This window comes from Geospiza fortis, unplaced genomic scaffold, assembly GCF_000277835.1.
Source record: "Geospiza fortis unplaced genomic scaffold, GeoFor_1.0 scaffold254, whole genome shotgun sequence".
Taxonomy (NCBI): domain Eukaryota; kingdom Metazoa; phylum Chordata; class Aves; order Passeriformes; family Thraupidae; genus Geospiza; species Geospiza fortis.
In genome coordinates, this window is record NW_005054441.1 from 1742497 (window position 1) to 1763063 (window position 20567).

A 20567-nucleotide genomic window follows, 5' to 3' on the forward strand; every position below is an offset into this window, starting at 1 on the left:
AGCGGCGGACAGTGTCACGATGGGTAAGGGCCGGGCCCCTCGGCAGTGTAACTGTAGGATAGAACTCCGCAGGGCCGCCAGCCTCGCCTGTGCCCGGTGTGGCTGCGCCTTCACTTTTGCCTTTGCCTCTGCCCCTGCACGGTTTCGGTGGTTCTCTCTTCCACCGGGCTTGGGTCATTGTTTAGCCAAGAGACAGAACAGTGAAATGGAAAGACATATCCTTGATTTGCAGGTGAGGTAACATATTTTTTGCAATCTAGAGTAAAAGGTACATTGTGATTTTTTGTATTTCTAGAATACTCAGTTTGTGGGCAACAACATAGTATAAGCAAATTTAGGTTTTTGCTTAATATATTGAGGCATTGTATTTAATAAAGTGCATTTGCTAAATAATAATGCAATATTTTTGGTGGCAAAAGGAAAATAAACGTGGGGTTTTCCCCGTCATGTTCTATAGATAAGGAGAAACTATGCAGTTGTCTTGAATTGTCTTTGGAAGAGAAAGTGGATGCTGAAGAGAGGAGCAGGGAGCTGAAGGGGCTGCATGGTTGAAGCTCACTCTGTCCCTTGTCAAGTGCAGTTTTCCTCTTAGCAGACTTTTGCTTTTCAGTCTTAATTCAATGGTTTGCTCCACCTCTGCCTCTCTCCAAGTGCTGGTGCTCTGAGATGGGGCACAGTCAGTCCAGGTTTGCGGTTTTGAGCAATTTGACTCTTAAACCAGGATCTGGCATCTCCTCTAATGAGCTGAGGTCGTTATGAAGGCACTGGGTCATGTAATCAGCTGTGATTTCAATAAATCCCTTAATCCTAAACAGGCATATTGGGTCTTCAGTTTCATACCTGAGGAAGGGTTTGTCCTGCATGCTGTTCAGGAGCCGCACCTCATGGCCTCAAGCTGTGCATTTTGCCTACACATGCCTTGGTTCAAAGCAGGGAGAGCAGGAAAGTTGAAATGCAGTCCTAGGTCTGGGGGTTTTGTTTTTGCAGTGCTCTTTTCAGTTGATTTTGGCATCAGCATAATTCATTTTCTGCATAGGTTTGTAACAGGAGCTACTGGTTTTATATAGGGATTGAAAATTTTTAACCTGGATATTTTTGTTGTTCCCAAGAAAGATTAATTGAAATCTGCAGATGCTGCCTGGTAGACAGATTCATGTTTCATGATCAAGACTTTATATTAAATACAAACCCAGCTTTTCTTGACACAGCTCTTTGCCAAAGTTTGCAATTATATCATTGTAGGGTCTGATGGGACGAAGTGTGTAATTCAGTGGACAGGGTGCTTCTACTTTGCAGTTTCTTAGTTCAATTCAAAATTTTTCATTTCAAAGTCAGTTTACAAACAAGAATAATTTACAAACTCAATTCATTTTCCTGCTATCCAGTAATCATTGTGAGCCCCAGGCAGGCAGAGGAGGAAAGTGCCAGGCCTAGCAGTGTACAGGAAGAGCAGAGCCCTTGGGGTTGCTCTGCCTGGTGCTGTGAGGTGGCTTCACAGGGACTTGAGGGCTGAGTTACAGTGCAGAGTCCAGGCGAAGCTGGGGAAGTGGCTGCACAGACACCACTGCTCCCCTCCAGTACCCCCAGCTGTCAGGGTTGCCCCATGCCTTGTCGGGAAGGGCTGTTAGGTGATACCCTGTCAGCATGTGGTGCTCTTTGGTGGCAATGGGTGTGGGGTGCTCTGAGGCTCCAGCTCAGAGCGGTGCAGGGAGAGAAACCCAGAGAAGCTGGGTGGGACTGAGTGAATGCTGAGTCTCACTGTAGCAGCTGGGATAGCATGTCCCTGGGGAATGGATCTTCATTTGCCATTGTAGTCACTGTGAATATTGAAGTCGTGCTCAGTGTGAATTCTCTGGTCCTTGAGGATTTTGTTATTTTTTACTTCTTTACAGCTACACTGGGAGCTGTGTTTGGCTTAAGTACCTGTCTCAGTGCCCAAGTCCGGGAAGAGCCAGAGGATCCTTTGAACTATTTCATAGGCGGCTGTGCATCAGGAGCTGTCTTGGGAGTGAGAGGTAACTGTGGACAATGGCTACATTGAAATGTGCCCTTGCTGGCTTTAGAGACTTTTCAATTGGGGAAAAATGTTAAAGAATGTTGATGTCAGGCTTCTTTGGTAATGATTCATCTCAGCCTCTATTCATGCCAGTTTCATTGGTATTGTGTGGGCCTGCTAAAATAAATATGGCTGCAGGAGGTGAGGATGCCAAACGGGACATGAAGTGATATACAGAATGAAAGGAGAACTCACTCAGTACTGCCAGTTAGAGCTACCAGTTGTACCTTAAAATTGCAGGATAGGAAAAATATAGTTGTAGAAGTTCATGTTTTCTTGGCAACAAGTGTGATTTGTTTTAGACAGCAAGTACAATCTAGTATTTGCCTTGTGAATTTGTTGCATAGTCTGAGGCACAAACTGTGTCCTGCTCCTGTTGCTCTTGTAGCCCTTTGTAAGGCTTAAACAGCTCCTGCAGATGCTGACGCAACTCTGTTTTCTTTAGACATTCATCCTCAAACCTAAAGAAGTGAGGGATTTTTTTAAAGTTGTAATTGTGGTGAAATATAATTAATCTTTACTTGTCCTGGTTGTGAGCTGGTAAGAGTTCAAAGCAGTGATTGCTATTTTTGTCACTCAAATGAGCCATTTAAGATTGCCACTTAAGGGGATGGGGCAGTGGACTACTGAAATTGATATTTCAAATTGCAAGCCATAAGCATGAGAACTCAATTTTATAAAAAGGTCACTTTTCCAATTCCTCTGGCCAAACAATGTTGCTGATGGTCAAAGGACTTATGAAAAATGGCAGTCTACCAAGATCTATTGCAAAGGAATTGCGCCTTAATGGGTCTTTTCTGGTTTGATGTGTTTTCTTCAGCTCACAGTTACCTCACTGGCACCACAGCATGTCTGGGGTTCGGAATCACTGCAGCTCTCATGAAGATCGGTAACAAGGAGGGCTGGAGACTGACAGGACCTCCCAAGCTGTAAATGTCACCTTTTCCCCTGTGAGCTGGCTTCCAAATGCTGTATGTACTTAAGACGTCATGTAATAAAGATTCGGTCCAATCGGCAGTTGTCACAACATGGTGGTGTCATGCGGCTTTTTCCTGGCATCTGGGCAGAGGTGCAGAAAGCTGGAGCTGCTGAAGAGGAAGCAGCATGTTCTGGTCTGGGTGCGATTTCTGTGCACATGTTACTTTGCCTCCATGTCTCAGTATTGTATGCTCAAGTGTGAGCACTATGCTGTAGCTTCGGTGAGGTTCTTGTAGTTAAGTGGGCCTTGTGGGGCTTCTTGACAAGATGTGGAATTACACTGCACTGAGCCCATCAGTGAGGGTCTGGAGCCAAAGCTTCTGAAGAAGTGCTTGGCTCTGAGCTGAAGATAGGGAAGGTGGGGTAGGGAAGAAGTCGCGGGTTGCTCATGATGTGTTTGAGAGCCTGGAGTCTTTCTTCGAAAAGCAATTCAGGAGGTCTAGAGCTAAGTGCTTCAGCGTTGAAAGTGAGGAATATCTGAGGCTGGAAGGGACCCCTGAATGCCAGCTGAGAACTGGAGCAGGTTGCTTATAGCTATATCTGGTTGACTTTTCTATGAACAAACAAGTGTGTCCTGCAAACCCACTACAGAGATGGATAGCATGGAGGCACAGAATGCACAAAAAGAGGTGAGAACTGGATCATTTTGCCTGGAGAAAAGGTCAAGATTTGATGTGATAGCACTTTTTCACTACTTAGTGGCTACAGAAAGTGGAGGCTCAGGTATGCAGTGAAGGATGGAAAATAACAAGATAGGGAAATTCTAACTAGATAGAAAAAAGAAATCACAAGCAGGATAGGTAAGTGCTGAAAAATGGACTTGCAGAGGATGTGAGAACATTTTTGGGGACACAGAATTCAACTGGACATGTGGGAACAGTGTGGTACAGAGATGGGACGTTAGGGGATGGGTGCATGAGTTACAGAGACAGGGAATGTGGACATGGGAGATGCAGGTGCATGGGAGAGGGGAGCATGGGGTCCGAGGGGAGGGGACAAGATGAGATTGGGGCACCAGAGGACAGCAGAGGGAGGGACAGTGATACTGTGACACAGTCACAGCCATGGCAGGCTGTGTTCCTCTGGTATGTGCTCTGTGTGGGCTGCTGGGGTCCTGGGTGTTTGCGGGGTGCTCCTGGGGGCACTTGAGGCTGAGCCAAGGGGCTGGTATCCTCCTGGAGCTGAGACCCCCAGCTCTTTGGGAGTCAGTAGCACAGCATAGCTCTCAGGAGCACAGCAGGTGGTGGTGGACCTATCTACCCCGTAATGGGGGTGGGGGAGTAGGCAATTGTCTGTTTCCTACCTGAAGGCTTGGGAGGGGGCTCTGCTTCACCCTGTGCTCTGGAGAAGATCAAGGTTTATAGAGGGGCCTGAAGGGCCAGGGGTCCCCAGCAGTACCTACCCAGGGTAACACGGGGTTTACAGAGCTCCTGTCAGCTTCAGCTGGCCCTGCTGCCTGTCCTCAGAGAATTCAGTGACCACTGTCCCAGCCTGGGGACTCTGGGGCCTTGGACCTCCCTCTGCCTGAGCCTCTCCCAGCTCCTGGCTGGGGCCACGTGTTCTGTCCAGTCTATAATTACCCGGACACATTCCTAGGGGGTCACAGAAGTTCTGCAGAGCAGCAGCAGGCGGTAAGGGGGACAAGGGCATGGCACAGCCTAACAGGCCACACAGTAATGCAGGGGCACAGAATACAGCAAGCGCTTCACAGGGCTGCAGTGCATGGCCTGAGCGAGGACAAGCAACACAGTGGGGGCAAGGGGTGGCAGTAATATCATGATAGTCAGCGCACCTTGACAGTATGCAGTGCAGGGGAGCATGACATGTGACATTGCAGACAACATTGCAGGATAACGCATCGCAATGTGTGACAGTGTGACACACGACGGGCAGTGCACAGCAGGCACTACCATGCACCGAGCAGGAGTGGCAGGCACTGCAGTGGGGGCCAGCAGCTTGGTTGCTTGTTGGACCATCAGTAGTTTCAGCTATGGGGCAATGGCTGAGGAAGGGTGTAGTTGTGTGTGCTATAGGACTGAAGCTCTGACTGGTGACAGTGGCCTGAGCTGTGTGGGGCAGCAGCATTGGCTGTGGGTCAGTAGCTTCGTGCTAAGGGTTCAGAGATGAAGCAGGTGAGATCAAGCTCAGCTATGGGGCAGTGAAATGGGATGTTGTTCTCACCTATGGAGCTGCAGTTTTGCCAAGAAGCATCAAAGTCAGTAATGGAGCAGTAGCAGAGCATGGTGGCCCTGGCTGTGGGGTAGAGGCTTTGGTGGTGGATCCGGTGGCTTTGCTATGTGGCAGTGCCAGTAGCAAGACCCCTTGTCCCCAGCCAGTACACCTGCCATGGGCCAGAGGCTCCAGCTGTAAGACAGCTCCCTGACACCCTGTTCCATGTGTTTCCACAGGCAAGATGTGGGTTGCAGAGGGGCCAGCCCCAGACCAGTGGAACCTGCGGGATGGGGCTCATGCTGGACACTTCCTGGCTGTGGCTGACCATCTCCGCACCACAGGACAGCTGGTGGATGTGACTGTGGGCCCAGAGGGTGACATGGCCCATGCTGTGGTCCTGGCCTCCATCAGCTCCTTCTTCCACCGCTTCCTGGAGGGCAGGACCAGACAACTCTGCCAAGATCCTCTCCCCCATATCCCCCTGCCACCTGGGGCCACACTGTGTGGCTGGCGGGCTGTGCTCACCTTTGCCTATGGGGGAATTGTGCCCCATGGCCAGGTGAAAGAGGTGGAGGAGGCTGCCCGGGCCCTGGGTGCCCCCCGGCTGGTGTCTGCCTGTGCCCTGCGTCTGGAGATTGACCACCAGGAAGACGGTCCTAAGCCCCTGGAGGAGCAGTGGGAAACACTAAGAGCCATGGAGCAGCTCCATGCCAATGGTGTGGGCTGTGACCTCCAGCTCCAGGCAGGGAATGAGGTCATCCCAGGTGGGCAGGAGGTGGGAGTCCCTATGAAGGGTTGAGGAGTGGGATAGGGTGCTCTGGGACAGCCAAGTCCTCTGATGGGGATGATAAGACTGCAGCTGCAGGTGGGGATCAGGCTCTAGAGGTGCCTGCAGGGCTGCTCCCTTTGGCAGAGCTGGGACTTTAATGGGCATGGGACCAGGACACCTGAGTTCCAGGGGCTGCACACTGCAGAGGGTTCCCTGCTGCTTCCCACCATTATTCCTCCTTCCTCCTAGTTCAGCGACTGGCCCTGAGCTGCTCCTGTGACTTCTTCCGGGCCCTTTTCACCTGCCCCATGCGAGAAGCCACCCATGACCCTGCCGACCCGCTGGTCACGAGGCTGTCGCCAGCCGAGCTGCGTCTCCTCCTCTCCTTTGCCTACACAGGAGCTGTAGCAGGGCCATGGCCCATGGTCTTGGAGGCAGCTGAGACCTCCCTGCGCTACCAGGCCTGGGGGCTCCTCACTCTCTGCCTGGATGTTTTCACCCATGGCCTGACCCCAGAAACTGTCCCTGATGTGCTGGCCTTTGCTGTGGCCTATGGGTTGGATGAGGTGGTCCATGTAGCAGAGAACTACATCTTGGCCACCTTTCCCTGTGTGGTGGTTACACCAGCCTTCCTGGATCTTCCTGCACATCTTCTCATCCGCCTCCTCCGCTCTGATGGTCTCAATGTCCTCCATGAACTGGAAGCCTTGGAAGCAGCATCTCGGTGGCTTATGGCCAATGGAGATGGCCAGGAGGATATAGCCAAAGAGATCCTGTCATCTGTTCGCTTTGCCCTCATGTCCAGCCTGGAGCTGAAGAAGGTCCCATCTGTGACTGCAGGGGTAGCTGACCCAAAGATCCTTCGCGAGCTCATGATAGCAAGTTTCACCCCCACGGCCCAGCTGCCATGCCGGGTACGTTCCTTGCAAGAGGTGTTGGTGGTTTGTGGTGGAGACAAAGTAAAGGGCAACCTGACTGCCCGGAAGCCCAGCAGACACCTCTGGTTTGCAGACCGCTACCTCAGTGCTGTGGGGCTGGTGAAGCAGGTTGAGTGGAGGGCACTGGGACACTTTCCTGATGGCCCACGCTTCCGTCATGCTGTAACTGTGGTGGGCAACAGCCTCTACATCCTGGGTGGAAAGCACTACTACGGGGTCCATGACACCTTAGCCAGTGTCTACAGGTGAGAGCTACAGAGGACTTGGACTTGGCATGTGGCACCTGGACATTGTGGGACGTATTGCTAGAGCTAGAGTTAGAGCTGCCCCGTGGATCCAAGACATTGTGGCATTGCAGCTGGTCAAGTGGCCCCAAGACATTCTGGGAAGGGTTGGGTGTAGGACTCAGAGGTGCCCTCCTACTCTGGGGTATTACAGGCTTTTTGGGAGTAGGAGTGGGAGGCTTCTATCTGGAGATGCCCCAGGACATTATGGGTTTGATATTGTCCAGAAGGAGGGGATATTCCCATGCAAGGTGACCATGTGACCAAGTCTCAAGGCATTATAGGACTGGCAAGTTGTAGGTGGGTTGTTGCCCTCAGCAGTGGCAACATCAGCTCATGGTGTTGTAGGTAACAGGTAGTCTCTTGCCCCTTTGCCTTTCAAACCCAGGTACCAGCCTATGGATGATTCCTGGGAGTGTCTGGCCAGTATGACATGTGGACGGAGCTACTTTGCTGCTGTGGCACTTGGTAATTTCATCTATGCCCTGGGGGGCAGCTCAGGAGAGCTCTACTGCACAGATACTGTGGAGTGCTACGACCTGGCCAATGACACCTGGAGGTGAGGCTGCTCCAGCCAATGCCTAGTTTTCCTTTTTTCTCAGAGCCCCTTGTCTTGGCCATGGTGCCCACTGGGTGCTTTGTGTCACTAAGTCTCCGGTGGAGAATGGACCTGCAGTGGTATTTGAGAGAGGTCTACTGGATGTTGAACAACCATGTCCCTTGGAGACTGGGTGTTGGCCAGTGTTGCCTAGTGGGTGGCAAATGAGTTTTTGGCCAGCAGTGTGTACATTGCAGATCTTGTTGGCCATCTGCCAATGAGAAAAGTAGTTTGATTCCTCTCATAGGCATAATGTTCATGGGGTGATGGCCAATGTTGCTCATTAATGGAGCCCACTGTGGTTGACCAATGGCGTGGCGACTACAAGGTGTTGAACAGTGTTGGCCCCATCTGTGGGGTGTCCATTCTTTGTCAGCTGATGTTGTCCACTGGCGCTCATTGGGTGTTGGCAAGTGTTGCCTGCTGAGTGGTCAATGAAGCCATGGCTCACCAGGGAACCCCTAAGTAATCAGTCACTGCAGGACAGCCCTGCTTAACCTGTCCTTCACCTCTCCCTCTCTCCCTGACCAGGAGGTGCCAGCCCCTGCCAATGGCTCTGTGTGGGCATGCGGCGTGTGCCCTGGATGGTGAGCTCTACGTGTCGGGTGGGTGTGATGAAGCATACCAGTGTCAGGCATCCTTGCTCCGCTATGTCCCAGGTGCACCTGTCACACTCCTGGCCCCCATGAATGGCCACCGAGCTGGCCATGTCATGGAGGAGGCAGGTGGGCAGATCTATGTGGCCGGGGGCCTGTGTCAGCGGGCTGGGCAGACTGGCTACAAGGACCAGCTGACCTTTGAGGTCTACAGCCCCAAGAAGAACATCTGGGTCCTCCTTAGCCCTCTTCCCCGTGCACACGTAGTTGGGGGTGCAGCTGTGCTGGGAGGGGAGCTGCTTGTACTGGGAGGGTACAGTCATGAGACCTACCAGGACACACACTTGATCCATGCCTACCAACCGGGTACCCGGCGCTGGATCACCCGAGGCACATTGCCCCATGCCTATACTGACCTACAAGCCTGTGTTCTCACTGTACCCTCTGCCTTGCGTGCCCCCAGCTGCCTTAAGGACCCCTTGAGATCAACTGAAACTCCCAAAAATGCTTAGGATATACTCTTTGCACCCCATGGGATATGCAGGTAGCATCCATGGGTACCTCTAAGGGACAAAAGTGTCCAGGTCTCTCTCCCAGAGTGGGTACCTTCTGTGGTTTCCAGCAACCCTTCACCCTCAGGGTACACGACCTAGACTGTTGTGAACCTGTGGAACATAAAGCTTCCCCACATGAAGCCCTCTGCCTCCAGGAATATTCAATCCCCTTGTCTGGGCCCTTCACTGGGAGCTAGGAATCCCTCAATTTCCCCCCACACCTGGGTTGAATAAAAGTGCTTCCTGAACTGTCTGTCTGGGTCTTGTTGTTTCTGGTGGAGAACCTAGACATCCAGGTGCTTCTCACAAGGAACAGGAGAGCAGGAGACCAGTGACCTGAGTGTCCTGGGTGGGTCATGCTGGGCACTGGGACTCTGTGTGCCTGCGTTCACTGTGCACCAGTGCATATATGTGTGTCTCAGGACTGAGAGGGGTCTTGGGGTGCATAGGGGATCCTGAGGGAATAAAGTCCTGGGGGTGCCAGGATTTGTGGGGGTTGATGGTGGGGTAGTATAGGGGGTTCTGGGGGCTTTGGGGTTCCTAGGTGGTTTTGAGAGGTCTTGGATTCCTGGAGTGACCTGGAGTGCTTGTTGTGTGAAGAGGTGGGAGAATTCCAGGGAGGAGTTGCAAGGAGAGGTAAAGGTAATGGGATTCTGAGAAATACTGGGATACCGGTAATGCCTGTGGGGAGAGAACTGGGTGGCTTCAGATGTGTAGAAGACAAAAAATTGTAGTCTAAAGAGTTCTGAGGAGAAGGGGATGATCACTTCACTTGGTCTGCTGGCCCTGTCTCTGTTAACCCAGTTCAAGTTTTGTTGCCGTTCCTTTGCTGCCAGGTGCACTGCTGGACCTTGTTCACCTTTCTGTCCACCAAGATACACAGATTTTTTTTCCACAGCTCTGCTCCCCAGATGTCTGTGCCCCACTTTTGGGGCCTTCAGGCTGTGCCAGCACTGGAGCTGCTTGCCTCATTGTTTTCTCAGGAAACAGGGATAGAGAGGATGGTGTGGTTAGAGGACAGGATCAACAGTCAGACAAGTGCCTCCTTGCAAACGTAATATGCATATGTCCATGGATACACTTGCACGCCTGACCTTCACCAGCATACATACTCATGCTGGCCAAGCACAGGCACATGTTCCCACCTGTGGACACTCCAGCAGTTAATCTAGCAGAAGGCCACACTGACTCACAGCAGTTTGACAATATATTTGGGGCAATTAGAACTGGAACTGCATTTCAGGCTGGAAAAACGATTCATAGGATCCAGCTGCTGCATTTATGCATGAGTTCTGGAGTGAGCCATTCGACCCCCACCAATGGTGGCTGTTGTCTTGTTCTCACACCTCCCAAAATGTTAGAATGACATCTAGACAGGTGGTCACAAAGTTTGGCCAGCTCTGGAGTGCTTTGTCCAAGTATAATCCCTTGAAAGTCATACCTGTTGCACTTCAAAACCTCCCACCTGACTCCTCCACATCTGGCCATCCCATAAGGGGTCATGCAGAAGCATCAACACTTGCACTTTCCTTATTACCTGCCAGTGTGATGCTTTTTCCTGTGTGATTCAGTACCACAGGGTTTGGGGCCAAAGTCAGGAATAGGAGTGTAAGTGTGCAGTTTTGAATGCCAGAATACACAAAGCATCTAAAGCTGTTAAAGAGTATCCAAAGGAGGCCACAGAAATGGGGAAGGATCTACAGGCGAAGGGTATGAGTAGCAATTGAGGGCACTTGACATATTCAGTCTGGAGGACATTGAGGGGAGACCTCATGATGGAGACCTCCCCTGAGGGGAGGCAGAGGCCAGCTTGGTCTCTGCTCTCTGGGACCTGGGGCAGGACCCTCATGTGCCCCCCTCATGGAGGCATCCCATTGAAACAATATTAGGAAAAAGTTCTTCCCCCAGAGGGTGGTCAGGCACTGAACAGGCTCCCCAGGGAATGGTCACAGCTCCAAGGCTGCCAGAGCTCCAGGAGCGTTTAGACAATGCTCTCAGGCACAGAGTGGGATTGTTGTGGTGTCTGTGCAGGGCCAGGAATTGGACTTGATCCTCAGGGGACCCTGCCAACTCAGGATATTCTACGATTCTGGCATTCCATGGACTTTTCTTCCCTGCCTTCACTATTACAAATACCAGGACTTGTGGCAGGCCCAGTGAAATCAAACCAGCACTGTGACGGTTGTCACAAGGGTTCTTGGGTGAAGGAAGAGATGAGAAGGTTGACTCTATTATCAGAAGGCTTGATTTATTATTTAAGATATATATATACTACATTATAACTATACTACAAAGAAAAGGAAAGGAGAGTTCTAGAAGCTTGCTAAGCTAAGAAAGAAAAGTAAAGAATGATAACAAGGCTGCTCTCTCCAAGGCTGAGAGAGTTCTCTCTTCGGATTGGCCATCACCTATAAACATCTAAGCTGGGCCAATCCAGGCGGACCTGTTGCATTCCACAGCAGCAGATAACCTATTGTTTACATCTTGTTGCTGAACTTCTCAGCTTCAGAAGGAAAAATGCTGAGAGAGGATTTTTCATAAAAGAAATGTCTGTGACACAGCACCCCTTTTAAATTCAGGCACAGAATATTTATTATGTGATTAAGAACCTGGCACTGAGTGGAAAGTGTATTGCATCTTTGTGTGCATAATTTGAGCAGAAGCAGTTGCAACAGAGCACAACATAAGTTCTGCTTGCCCTCAATCACCCCAAAACCAGGCAGTGGCAGCCCCCGACTATCATTGACCAGTTTAGGACATTATCTTCCTCTGCCAAATACCCAAGCTCTGGAAACTTCAGGGTGTTTGAGAATACTAGAGGAGGGAGCTAGATGGCTTCCTCCTAGGCAAGTAGATCTTTCCCTTGTAAAACAAAGCATATAAAACAGAGCCATGACTCTCAATCTCTTTCTCTGAGTGTACACATGTGTGTAACACATTTACATGGTGTTACCTGCATATTTCACTCTGACATCACCGATGGTCTCAACACCCTTGTCTAGGCTGTAAGCAGATGGGGTCCTCAGGAAGCAAGGTCTGTGACCATCAGCTTCCTGGAGAAAGGCTTGACTGATGCATGCAGAGGACTGTGGTGAACCCACAACTCCTTTGTGGTGCAGAAGGAGTAACTTGCAGGAGGACTGCGCTGTATCCCCAGATCTTTAATTGTGCAGTAGGTAACCTCAGGGCACAATTCCACTTCCTTGATTGTACAGAATTTAGGTTGCTGGAGGGGGACTTTGAAGCTGCTGAGATGCATCATAGAGTTTCCTGTTGACTCCCTCCATTCCAGCAGTGGATACTGCACCTCTTGGGTCTGCAGGGACTGGTGCCAGGAGGGTTGTCCCACCAGACACATCCATGTCAGCCAACTTGCTAGAGCCAGCATGGTCAGGACCAGCAGAGCCAAGGAAGCCAGGTAGAGCACCCAGTGCAACAGACAGCAGTTCCTCAGCACCCACTGCCCCCACTGCAGAGCCTCCCCACCTGCCTGCAAACACAGCACAGGTACAGCCCGTCCTGGGATGGAGCATGGGCAGAGGGGAGGAGGAGCAGGTAGGGGGGAACATGCAGGTTGGGTGAAGTGTGTTGTGTCCAAGGGAGGTGGTAGTGTTGGGGCATGAATGGAAAGCATGGTGTTGGCTGACATCAGAGTTGGACACGGAGATCTGACAATGGAGGAGGCCTCTAGCGTGGCAGTGGAAGGCACTGCTGTGGAAGTGGTGGGAAATGTGCCAGTGGACGCCATGAGACTGCCATAGATACTGTTGGCAGCAAGGGTGGTTTGGGGATGGCCGCTGGTGCTAGAAGGGCTGCTGCTCATAGCTGTTGGCAGTGAAGTGGCATTGTCAAAGGTGGCAGGTCTGTGCAGGGTGATAGTGGTAGCAGCCATGAGAATGGTGGCAGTACTGGGGGTCTGTGTGGGTGTCATGGTGAGACTGGCTGGTACAGGAATGGTGGTGCTGGGAGCTCTGATGCTTGTCAGCACCACAAGCAAAGGGTTTGGGGAAAGGGTGGAGGTACAAGAGGTGCTGAGGGAACGTCTGGTGAGGGGAGATCTTGTGCTAGTAAGGGTAGGAAGGCAAGATGAGGTAATAGCACAGGGCATGGTTGTGTGCCCTTTGGGGATGAATGGATGTGGGGGGAAGGTGGTCATGGTAGCTTTCTCTCTTGTTTCTTCTTCATAAATATATTCATCCCCTCCTTCCTCATCCGCATCCTCCACAATGCTGCAGTTAAGCTTGAAGTGAATGATGGGCTTTTGCCTATGCTCAGCAGGACTGTGGCACAGTACCTTCTCAGGTGCGACCTCCACCTTTGTTTCCTCCAGACCCCGCTCTGGCTGATAAACAATGTCAGCATTCTTCTGGATCCAGGTCTGGAGGTAGTGCAGGTCACAGTTGCAATGCCAGGGATTCTCAGTGAGGAAAACATACATGAAGAAGTGCCCCTTTGGGAAAAAGTCAGTTGGCAGGGTCTGCAGCTGGTTCCCCGAGAGCCAGAGGGTCTCCAACTTCTTCAGGTCCTGCAGCAACTCCTTGGGTAGCTCCTTCAGGAGATTGTCTGAGAGGTCCAACTCCTTGAGTGCCTTCAGCCCTGCAAAGGCCTCCTGGGGCAGCTGCTGCATCTTGTTCCCTCGCAAGTCCAGGTTCTGCAGCTGTGGCACTGTGCGGAAAGCCCCTGGGGCCAGTGTCTCCAGGCTGTTGTGAGCCACTGCCAGGTGGGTGAGTGCAGGCAGGCCCTCCAGGAAAGGTAGGGCTGCCAGTGCATTGTGGGAGAGGGTCAGCTCCTTCAGGGACAGCAGCAGGGCCCCCGTGTGCAGAGCCACCAGCCCATTGTTGGCCAGGTCAATGTCCTGAAGCTGGGTGAGGGACAGAAAGGCAGTGGTGGAGAGGGACTCCAGGCGATTGTCACTGAGCAGCAGGATGCCTGTGTCTGCAGGCAGGTCTGGGGGCACTGCGCTGAGAGCCTGCCCTGTGCAGTTCACCTCCAGGAGGTCCTTGACCTTGTTCATCTCTGAGGAGCAGGGCTGGGCTGGGGGCAGCAGAGCCAGAAGAGTAACCAGGGTCAGGGCAGGGACCTCCATGACCTGGAGCGGGAGAACCAAGGGGTGTGGGTGCAAGCAGGCATGCATCTACACATTGCTTTTCTTCCCACACAAGCAGCACTTGCAGCAAAACTGGTATCCCCTGCCAGATCCTCCGGCACCCTCTGAGCTCTGCAGCTCCTCCCTGGGATAGTGGAAGGGAGAAATGAATCCCACTCCTACTGCCATCTTGTCCTTGGAGGCCAGCAGATGACATTTTGGCCCTTTTGCTCTCCTCGTTCTCTTCCATAGTGGGGAGAATCTGACTGATAGGCCTCTTCACAGCAATGCCTTCTCCACTGGGGCAGCATTGCTGCCCTCACCACTGTAAAAGCCATGCCTCTGCAGTGTTTGTGTCCCAGTATACCCACACCCAGCTCAACCCAGACAAATCATGTGCTGGAAGAATCTCCCTGAATATGCTCTTATGCAACACCATCTAAGCCCTATGTTAGATTTGGAGGGTAGGAGCATGAAACATGAGAAAAGAGCTTCCTGTGCACAGATATGTCTTCCATGAGCAACCAGGCCCCTGTGAACACTCTGACTCACCTGCAGATCTTCCAGTGTTTGCTCTCCTGCTGCTCTGCCTCCTCCTGCCCACAGACCAGGCAGTGCTCTGGGACAGTGCTAGTGGGGAGCTGCCCATCCCTCTATCAGCACCCGCAGTTGTGGGAGGGGAGCTGTGGTTTCCTGAGCAGCCAAACCCATCTCCTGTCCTTTCACAAAGCCCTTGTTTTGGCTGCACTGCCACATCACCATCTCTCTTTGCAAAATGTCGAGGATCAGCAGGCATTGCCCCAGCAGCAAAAGGTCCTGCAGTCTGTACTGGATCCTGCTTGTTCTGCTGCTCAAGCCAGTTTTCCCCTTATGAATTGCAGGAGTGCTTGCAGAAAATAATTCCATTGGCTTCTGGAGAGGAAAGGGGCAGGAACATTGTCCACAGCTTCTGAGAAGGGGCTGAGGTGGTAACAAAATGACTCCATGTCTATGATGCTGGAGAAGCCCTTGCATCTGGATGCAGGCAGGTCCATCTGGACCAGGATGCCATGAGGCTCAGAATGTCTCTTGCTGTCTGTGATAGGAGTGGGATGGACTGAAGCTCTTCTCTCTCAGCAGCTATAGTTTAAAGCCCTCTTCTCTAGCTTGGCAAGCCAGTGAGTGAAGATGCTTTTTGTCTTTTCTGACAGATGGACTGCATCTGCCCTCAGTAGACCAGGTTGTTCAAAGCAAGTCTGATGGTCTAAGCAGCCAAACCCCTGGTTGTGGCACCAGTCCTGTAACCATTTGTTGATTCCTCAGATTAGACTGGCTCTTTCAAACCCCTTTGCTTTGACTGGGAAGGTTGATGAAAAAACTACCTGTGCTCCAGAGTCAGCAGCTACTGCTGCTCCTGGGGATCTGTAATTCTCCTTGATGCTTCTCACTGGCACCCACATGAAACAGCTGCAGCAGGTAATGGTGGACTGTGCGAGGCATGGTAGTGTCTCAGTGAAATCTCTGTTAGGAGTCCATGGTAAGCAGCATAATCTGGAGAATGCAGCAGGCCAGTAAATAGTGCCTTCATGCTTGTCAGAAGAGAGTCTCTTCCTACTGTTACCCTCTTCTTAGTTGTGCTGATTGTTATATGGGGAACAGATTATGCTGCCTTACTGGTTGTTATATGGGGAGTAGATGAGGCTGCCTTACTCATCTTCAGTGCCTCTCCTGCTGAGTCTTTTCTACAGATCAGTGAAAGGTTCTGCAAGGGAACCTCTGTCTTCTGGAAAGGTTCTACAAGAGCACCTGTGGCTTTGGAGGAAGACTGTTCTTACTGCAGGTCCTTGCTGTTCCAAGTTTCCATCCTTCCACACCAGCCTTTCTCCCTTCTGTGTGTTCTCTTGGTCCTCTTCCCTTCTATGTGTGTCCTCTTGGTCCTCTTCCCTTCTATGTGTGCCACTGGGGGAGTCTCTTGCTGTTAGGCTTTGGGCTGTGGGTCTACTGCGAACTGTGCTTGGAACCAGCAGACTCTCTCCTTCCTGGGAAAGAACTCCTTCTCAGCCTTCCTGATACTATATAGCCCTCTCACTGCCTCTTGCCTTTCTTAACAACAGCTGGTCCTCCACCTGGGCACACCTTTTGCAGGTAAGTTTACTGCCTGTTCCTGCCCTAGAGAAAGATCTATTCACTTTCTGCAATGAGAGATCCGCACTGAAGCCTCTCCTTTTGGCAGCTCTGTCTGGATGGAGGAACTGGCAGTAGCCAGGGTAGATGATGCAGACCTCTGCGTTGGAGTTGCAGCCTTTGCTCTCAAAGGAGTGTCCACCATTCTGCCTTGGGAGTTCAGCCTGTGCAGGTGGTCACACAACATGCCTGGTTGCTGGAAGACAGAGCTTAGATGCAAGTTATGAATGATATGTGTGATGGTAACTGCATTGGGGTACTCATCTGCAGATGCATTTCCCTCTACTACGGAATCTTAATCTATAATGGTATCTGCAGAAGAAATTGAGTCTGAAATGATACCTACATTTACAACAGTAATTGCAATGGCATCTATGTCTGCCTACAACATATGAGTTACCTAAGCTTGGAATATAAGTTGTTCTGAATAATATTCTTGCCCTCTTTTAATTTTATTTTTCTTTTTAAAATTCTCTTATTTCTCTCTTTATTCTCCCTCGTCCAAACAAAGAAAACATGGACAGAGTCTTTGGGGATTGAGACAGGAGGTATCATTTTAACTAGAACCTCTGATTCCCCAGGCTTTTTTCCTTCTTTTTACTTTTCATTTTTACAGTCAGATACACCTGTGTGCTTTGGCTGCTCCCTTTCCTAGACCCAAATGTTGGAAATTATATAACTTCTCTAATTTTTAAATTAATGGTTTTAATTATCTTCTAATTATTTTTAAAAATTAATCATAACCAGTATGTAAGTTATAGGTAGTGTGTTAGTCTTAAATCACTTTTAGCCAGCATTTAGTAAAGTTGTCATATGCTCCTTTTACGGGAACGCAGCTTTGGAAAATTACTGAAACTTTTTACATTTTGCTAAAGTAACTCAGATAAGCTTCAATGAACAAAACTGGGGAGAGTGAGATATATTGTTGAAGCTGGACATCTAGAATGCAGAAATTATGGACTATAAAGACCTTTTCACAGAAACCAGAAGATAAAGAGCTAACAAAGACTCAGTATATGTGTTGGAAAGTCCCTGCTGGAGGAAAAAGATACCAAAAAGACTAAAAATAAGGACTAATTAGCATAAGAAGCAAGAATTCAATGGCCAATAGAAGATAGAATAGTAATTATGAAAAAGAGTTACGTAATTTAGAATCAATTATCAATAATTTCTTTGTTTGCTAACAATGTATAAATAATGAAAAAGTTTTGCATCGATGTCTGTATGGAGGCTGGAATTTTGTTGGCCATACACACGCCTTTGGACCAAAAAGTAATGCCTTACTTGTTAACACTAAAAAGACAGTATTAGAGGGTTTTATTTATCCTGACAATGTTGGGGCATTTAGTAACAGAAAGATAGCAGAAGCATGCTGATAAGTAAAACTGACTTGCCCCTGTTTTTTCTGTTTTATATATTGCTTGGCTCACATCTGTTTGCCCACTGCTGAAACAGTGATGTCGCTGCAAAAAGCAAGTGCAGAGTGTATTCTCCAGTGGGGTCTGGAGATACAAACACTGGCTCCACTGCAGTTGTTGGTGGCTCTTTATTCTCTTCAGCAAGAGAGTAAGGTAAAGCTGTAGTCAGGTTCATGTTGAAGTTGCTTGAGTGTCAGATGCAATGAATAGATTTCTCTGGGGAATGTTCAACAAATGCAGTATGGGCTGTGAGTGTCTTCTAGTGATCATTTCAGCTGGAGCTGCTGCTAGGCCAGTAGTAGGCTGGAGGGCATTGCTGGGTATCTCCTCTCCACTGTCACCCATGGTGTCTCCGCCTGCCGCTACCAGAAAAAAAGAGTCTGGCTGAAGCCCCCTGGTGGACTGTGTAGATCCCTGAAGCCTTCTGCCCAGGGTGAGGTGCTTTGTGCCCTTAGCATCTCCCTGGGTGACGAGTGCTTGTGCACCGTTCCCCTGCAGCAGTGTCCCCTACTGGCTGATGTCTCTCCAGTACTAAAGAGGAGGGGAATATGTGGATATGGAGGGGGCAAACACCATACGTGGTGTGGTATTGTGTATATTTGGTCTAAGCAGTGCTGAGCCCTGGTGTGCTATATGTGTATATCTGTAATAATGTTGCTGTCTCCACAGAATTGTGCAATGCTATCAACACATGTGACAGGATCTGCAATGCTATCTGCATATGGAATGATATATGTAGCACTTGTTATGTCCAACAACCGAGTGCAGATAACATTGCAGAAGCAGGCAGTATTGAAGGTTAAGTTGCCATATGTCATGGTTTGACACTGGCCAAATGCCAGGCACCCGCAAAAGTCATTCGCTTACCCTCTCCTGCTACAGTTGGGCAAAGGAGAGGGAAAAAGAGGAGCAACAGGCTCATGAGTCGAGATAAGGACTTGGAGGAAAAAAACACTGAGAGCAAAACAAGTTCAAATTTAAAGGTATAAATTTATCATTAGCAGAATCAGAGGAGGATAAAGAGATATAAAATAAGCCTTTAAAACACCTTTTTTCCCCCAGCCCCTCCCTCCTTACCACCAACAGCAGAGGGAGACAGGGTGTGGGGGTTTGGTCAGTTTTTGGTCACTGTCATGATCCGCTAGTACAAGCGGGGGTCAGGATGGTTCGTTTTACTGATCTCAGAGTGCAAAAGACGCGCAGCAGGGGGATGTTCAGTATTAATAAAAACAAATGCACTTTTTATTGAGTGCCCACAGCAAATGCGGTAGAAGGATTAGAAAGGAGATAAAAGACAGAGAAAGAGAGAAAAAGGGGGGGGGGGGGGAGGGCGACCAACGGAGAGACTAAAGCCTTGTTGTTCAGCCAATAGATCTGTCTTGTCACACTGGGGAGAATCTTAAAGTCTTTGGTTAACTCAGAGGTCTTTTATAGTCTTCCGCCAGGGGGTGGGAACAGGGTGGTATGTTGAGGGAACAGCTACAGAACAGTGGAGAATAAGTCTGTTGAGAACAAGTACAGACAGTCCAGTTCTGAACAGGACAAACCAGTCCCAGCAGTGAGCCGGACCCGTTGTTTCAGGACTGGTTCCCATGGGAAACCAGTCTTGGTCCAGTGAACACACCTGCAGGCAACACTTGGCAGACATCTCACTTCAGTCAGGCCAGCACTCCTGTGTTAGAATTATAGGGATCTCAGTCTCAGTCCTTGGTGGGGCTTCAATCTCTGTCCTTGATGGCAGTCGTGAGGCAGATGAAGGATCTTCCATGGGGAATCACCAGTTACTTTCTCTAAAGCAAGTGGCATCTGGCCAAGAGGTGGGGAAATTCATGGGCTATTGGAATGAGTGGGGATCATGAAGCAGGTGTAAGTGTACAGGGCAAGCTGCTCCTTGCCAGTCTCTGCTCAAAGCAGTGTACCGTGGTGACACAGCAAGCTCACCTGCAAACAATCACTTGGAAAGCATCCACCTCAACCAAGCCAGAACCCCAGTCGGGGTCTTCAGGGTCTTAGTCTCTGTCCTTGCGACGGTCATGAGACGAATGAGGGAAATTTAGGACTGTCTCTTACAGTCACTCAAGATCTTCTGTTTGTTTGGGGAGAGGAGTCTTTTTTCTGCTACGCCATGGGGTCCCTCCCATGGGCAAACAGTCATCCCAAAACTGTTGTGGTGTGGGTAACTCATCCAAGGGGTGCAGTCCCCTAAGGATAGGCTGCTCTAGTTTGGAAGCAAGGGCTCTCTCTCTCTCTCTCTTTGGAAGCTGGGGCCCCTTTCTCTCTATTTGGGTCTCTCACTTGTTATAGATGGATAATGAGATGATTGGCTCTTGCAATTAAAAGATAACTATTGTGTGAATATTTAGAAAAGCTTTAGTAATGTATAGGTATGCTATTGTAGTTTAGATGTCCTCTGTTCTCCCCATAGTTCCCTTTCCCCCCCCCGTATTGTTGCCATCAGCCTGGGTTGTCTAGGATAAGTAAAAAGAAGGTGCGCATGTGTCCCTTGCATGAGGCAGCTGGGAATGGAAAAGCTGGGTGCTTAGGGGGTGCAGCATGGCAACACCTGACCCCCAATCAAGTTACAAAGCAGTCTCCACCAATAAATGGCAAAGAAGAGCAGACTGACAGACTTTGGGAGGGGCCAGGGCTGGCTGATGCAACCCCCAGGGGTATAAAAGACTGAGCGTCCATCTTGAAGATGAACCGGCCACATGGTGTGCACAAGGGGCAGTTCCCAGCGCTGCAGATTTTTCCTTATATAGTCCTTTGTTGTTTTTTTGTTAAGGTTTAATAAACCTTTTTAAATTTTCAAAATGAGCAGTTGTTTTTCACACACTGGATCATGGCTTTCTCTGGCATCTACCCGCTCCAGTGTGAGCACATTTCCCATGAGCTACAAGTGACTCTCTTCATCCCCCGTGGACTTCATGCGTTACAAGTAGACTGTTTCCCTAC

The 20567-nt window shown here is 50.0% G+C and overlaps 3 protein-coding genes across 3 annotated transcripts in view; 2 read left to right on the forward strand and 1 right to left on the reverse strand.

The window, feature by feature from the left end:
• The window catches only part of NDUFA11 (NADH:ubiquinone oxidoreductase subunit A11), a 13289-nt gene extending 10204 nt beyond the window's left edge, over window positions 1-3085 (forward strand). The window contains exons 2-4 of the mRNA XM_005427322.2: window positions 3-23; window positions 1893-2015; window positions 2877-3085. Of these exons, the coding sequence (XP_005427379.2) occupies window positions 3-23; window positions 1893-2015; window positions 2877-2989 (257 nt within the window). The 3' untranslated portion in view covers window positions 2990-3085. The remainder of the gene's footprint in view (window positions 1-2; window positions 24-1892; window positions 2016-2876) is intronic.
• KLHL33 (kelch like family member 33) lies at window positions 3030-9179 on the forward strand. Its single transcript, XM_005427359.3, has 5 exons — window positions 3030-3174; window positions 5443-5970; window positions 6225-7158; window positions 7586-7756; window positions 8327-9179. The coding sequence occupies exons 1-5, from the start codon at window positions 3030-3032 to the stop codon at window positions 8901-8903; spliced, it is 2355 nt and encodes a 784-aa protein (XP_005427416.2). The 3' UTR covers window positions 8904-9179.
• A 2705-nt stretch (window positions 9180-11884) lies between these two features.
• On the reverse strand, window positions 11885-14619 carry LOC102035882 (glycoprotein Ib platelet subunit alpha). The gene is given in 3 exon segments (XM_005427323.2): window positions 11885-11973; window positions 11976-14034; window positions 14584-14619. Coding segments are annotated over 2 exon segments (2145 nt in total). The 5' UTR covers window positions 14032-14034; window positions 14584-14619.
• Between the last annotated feature and the right edge of the window lie 5948 nt (window positions 14620-20567).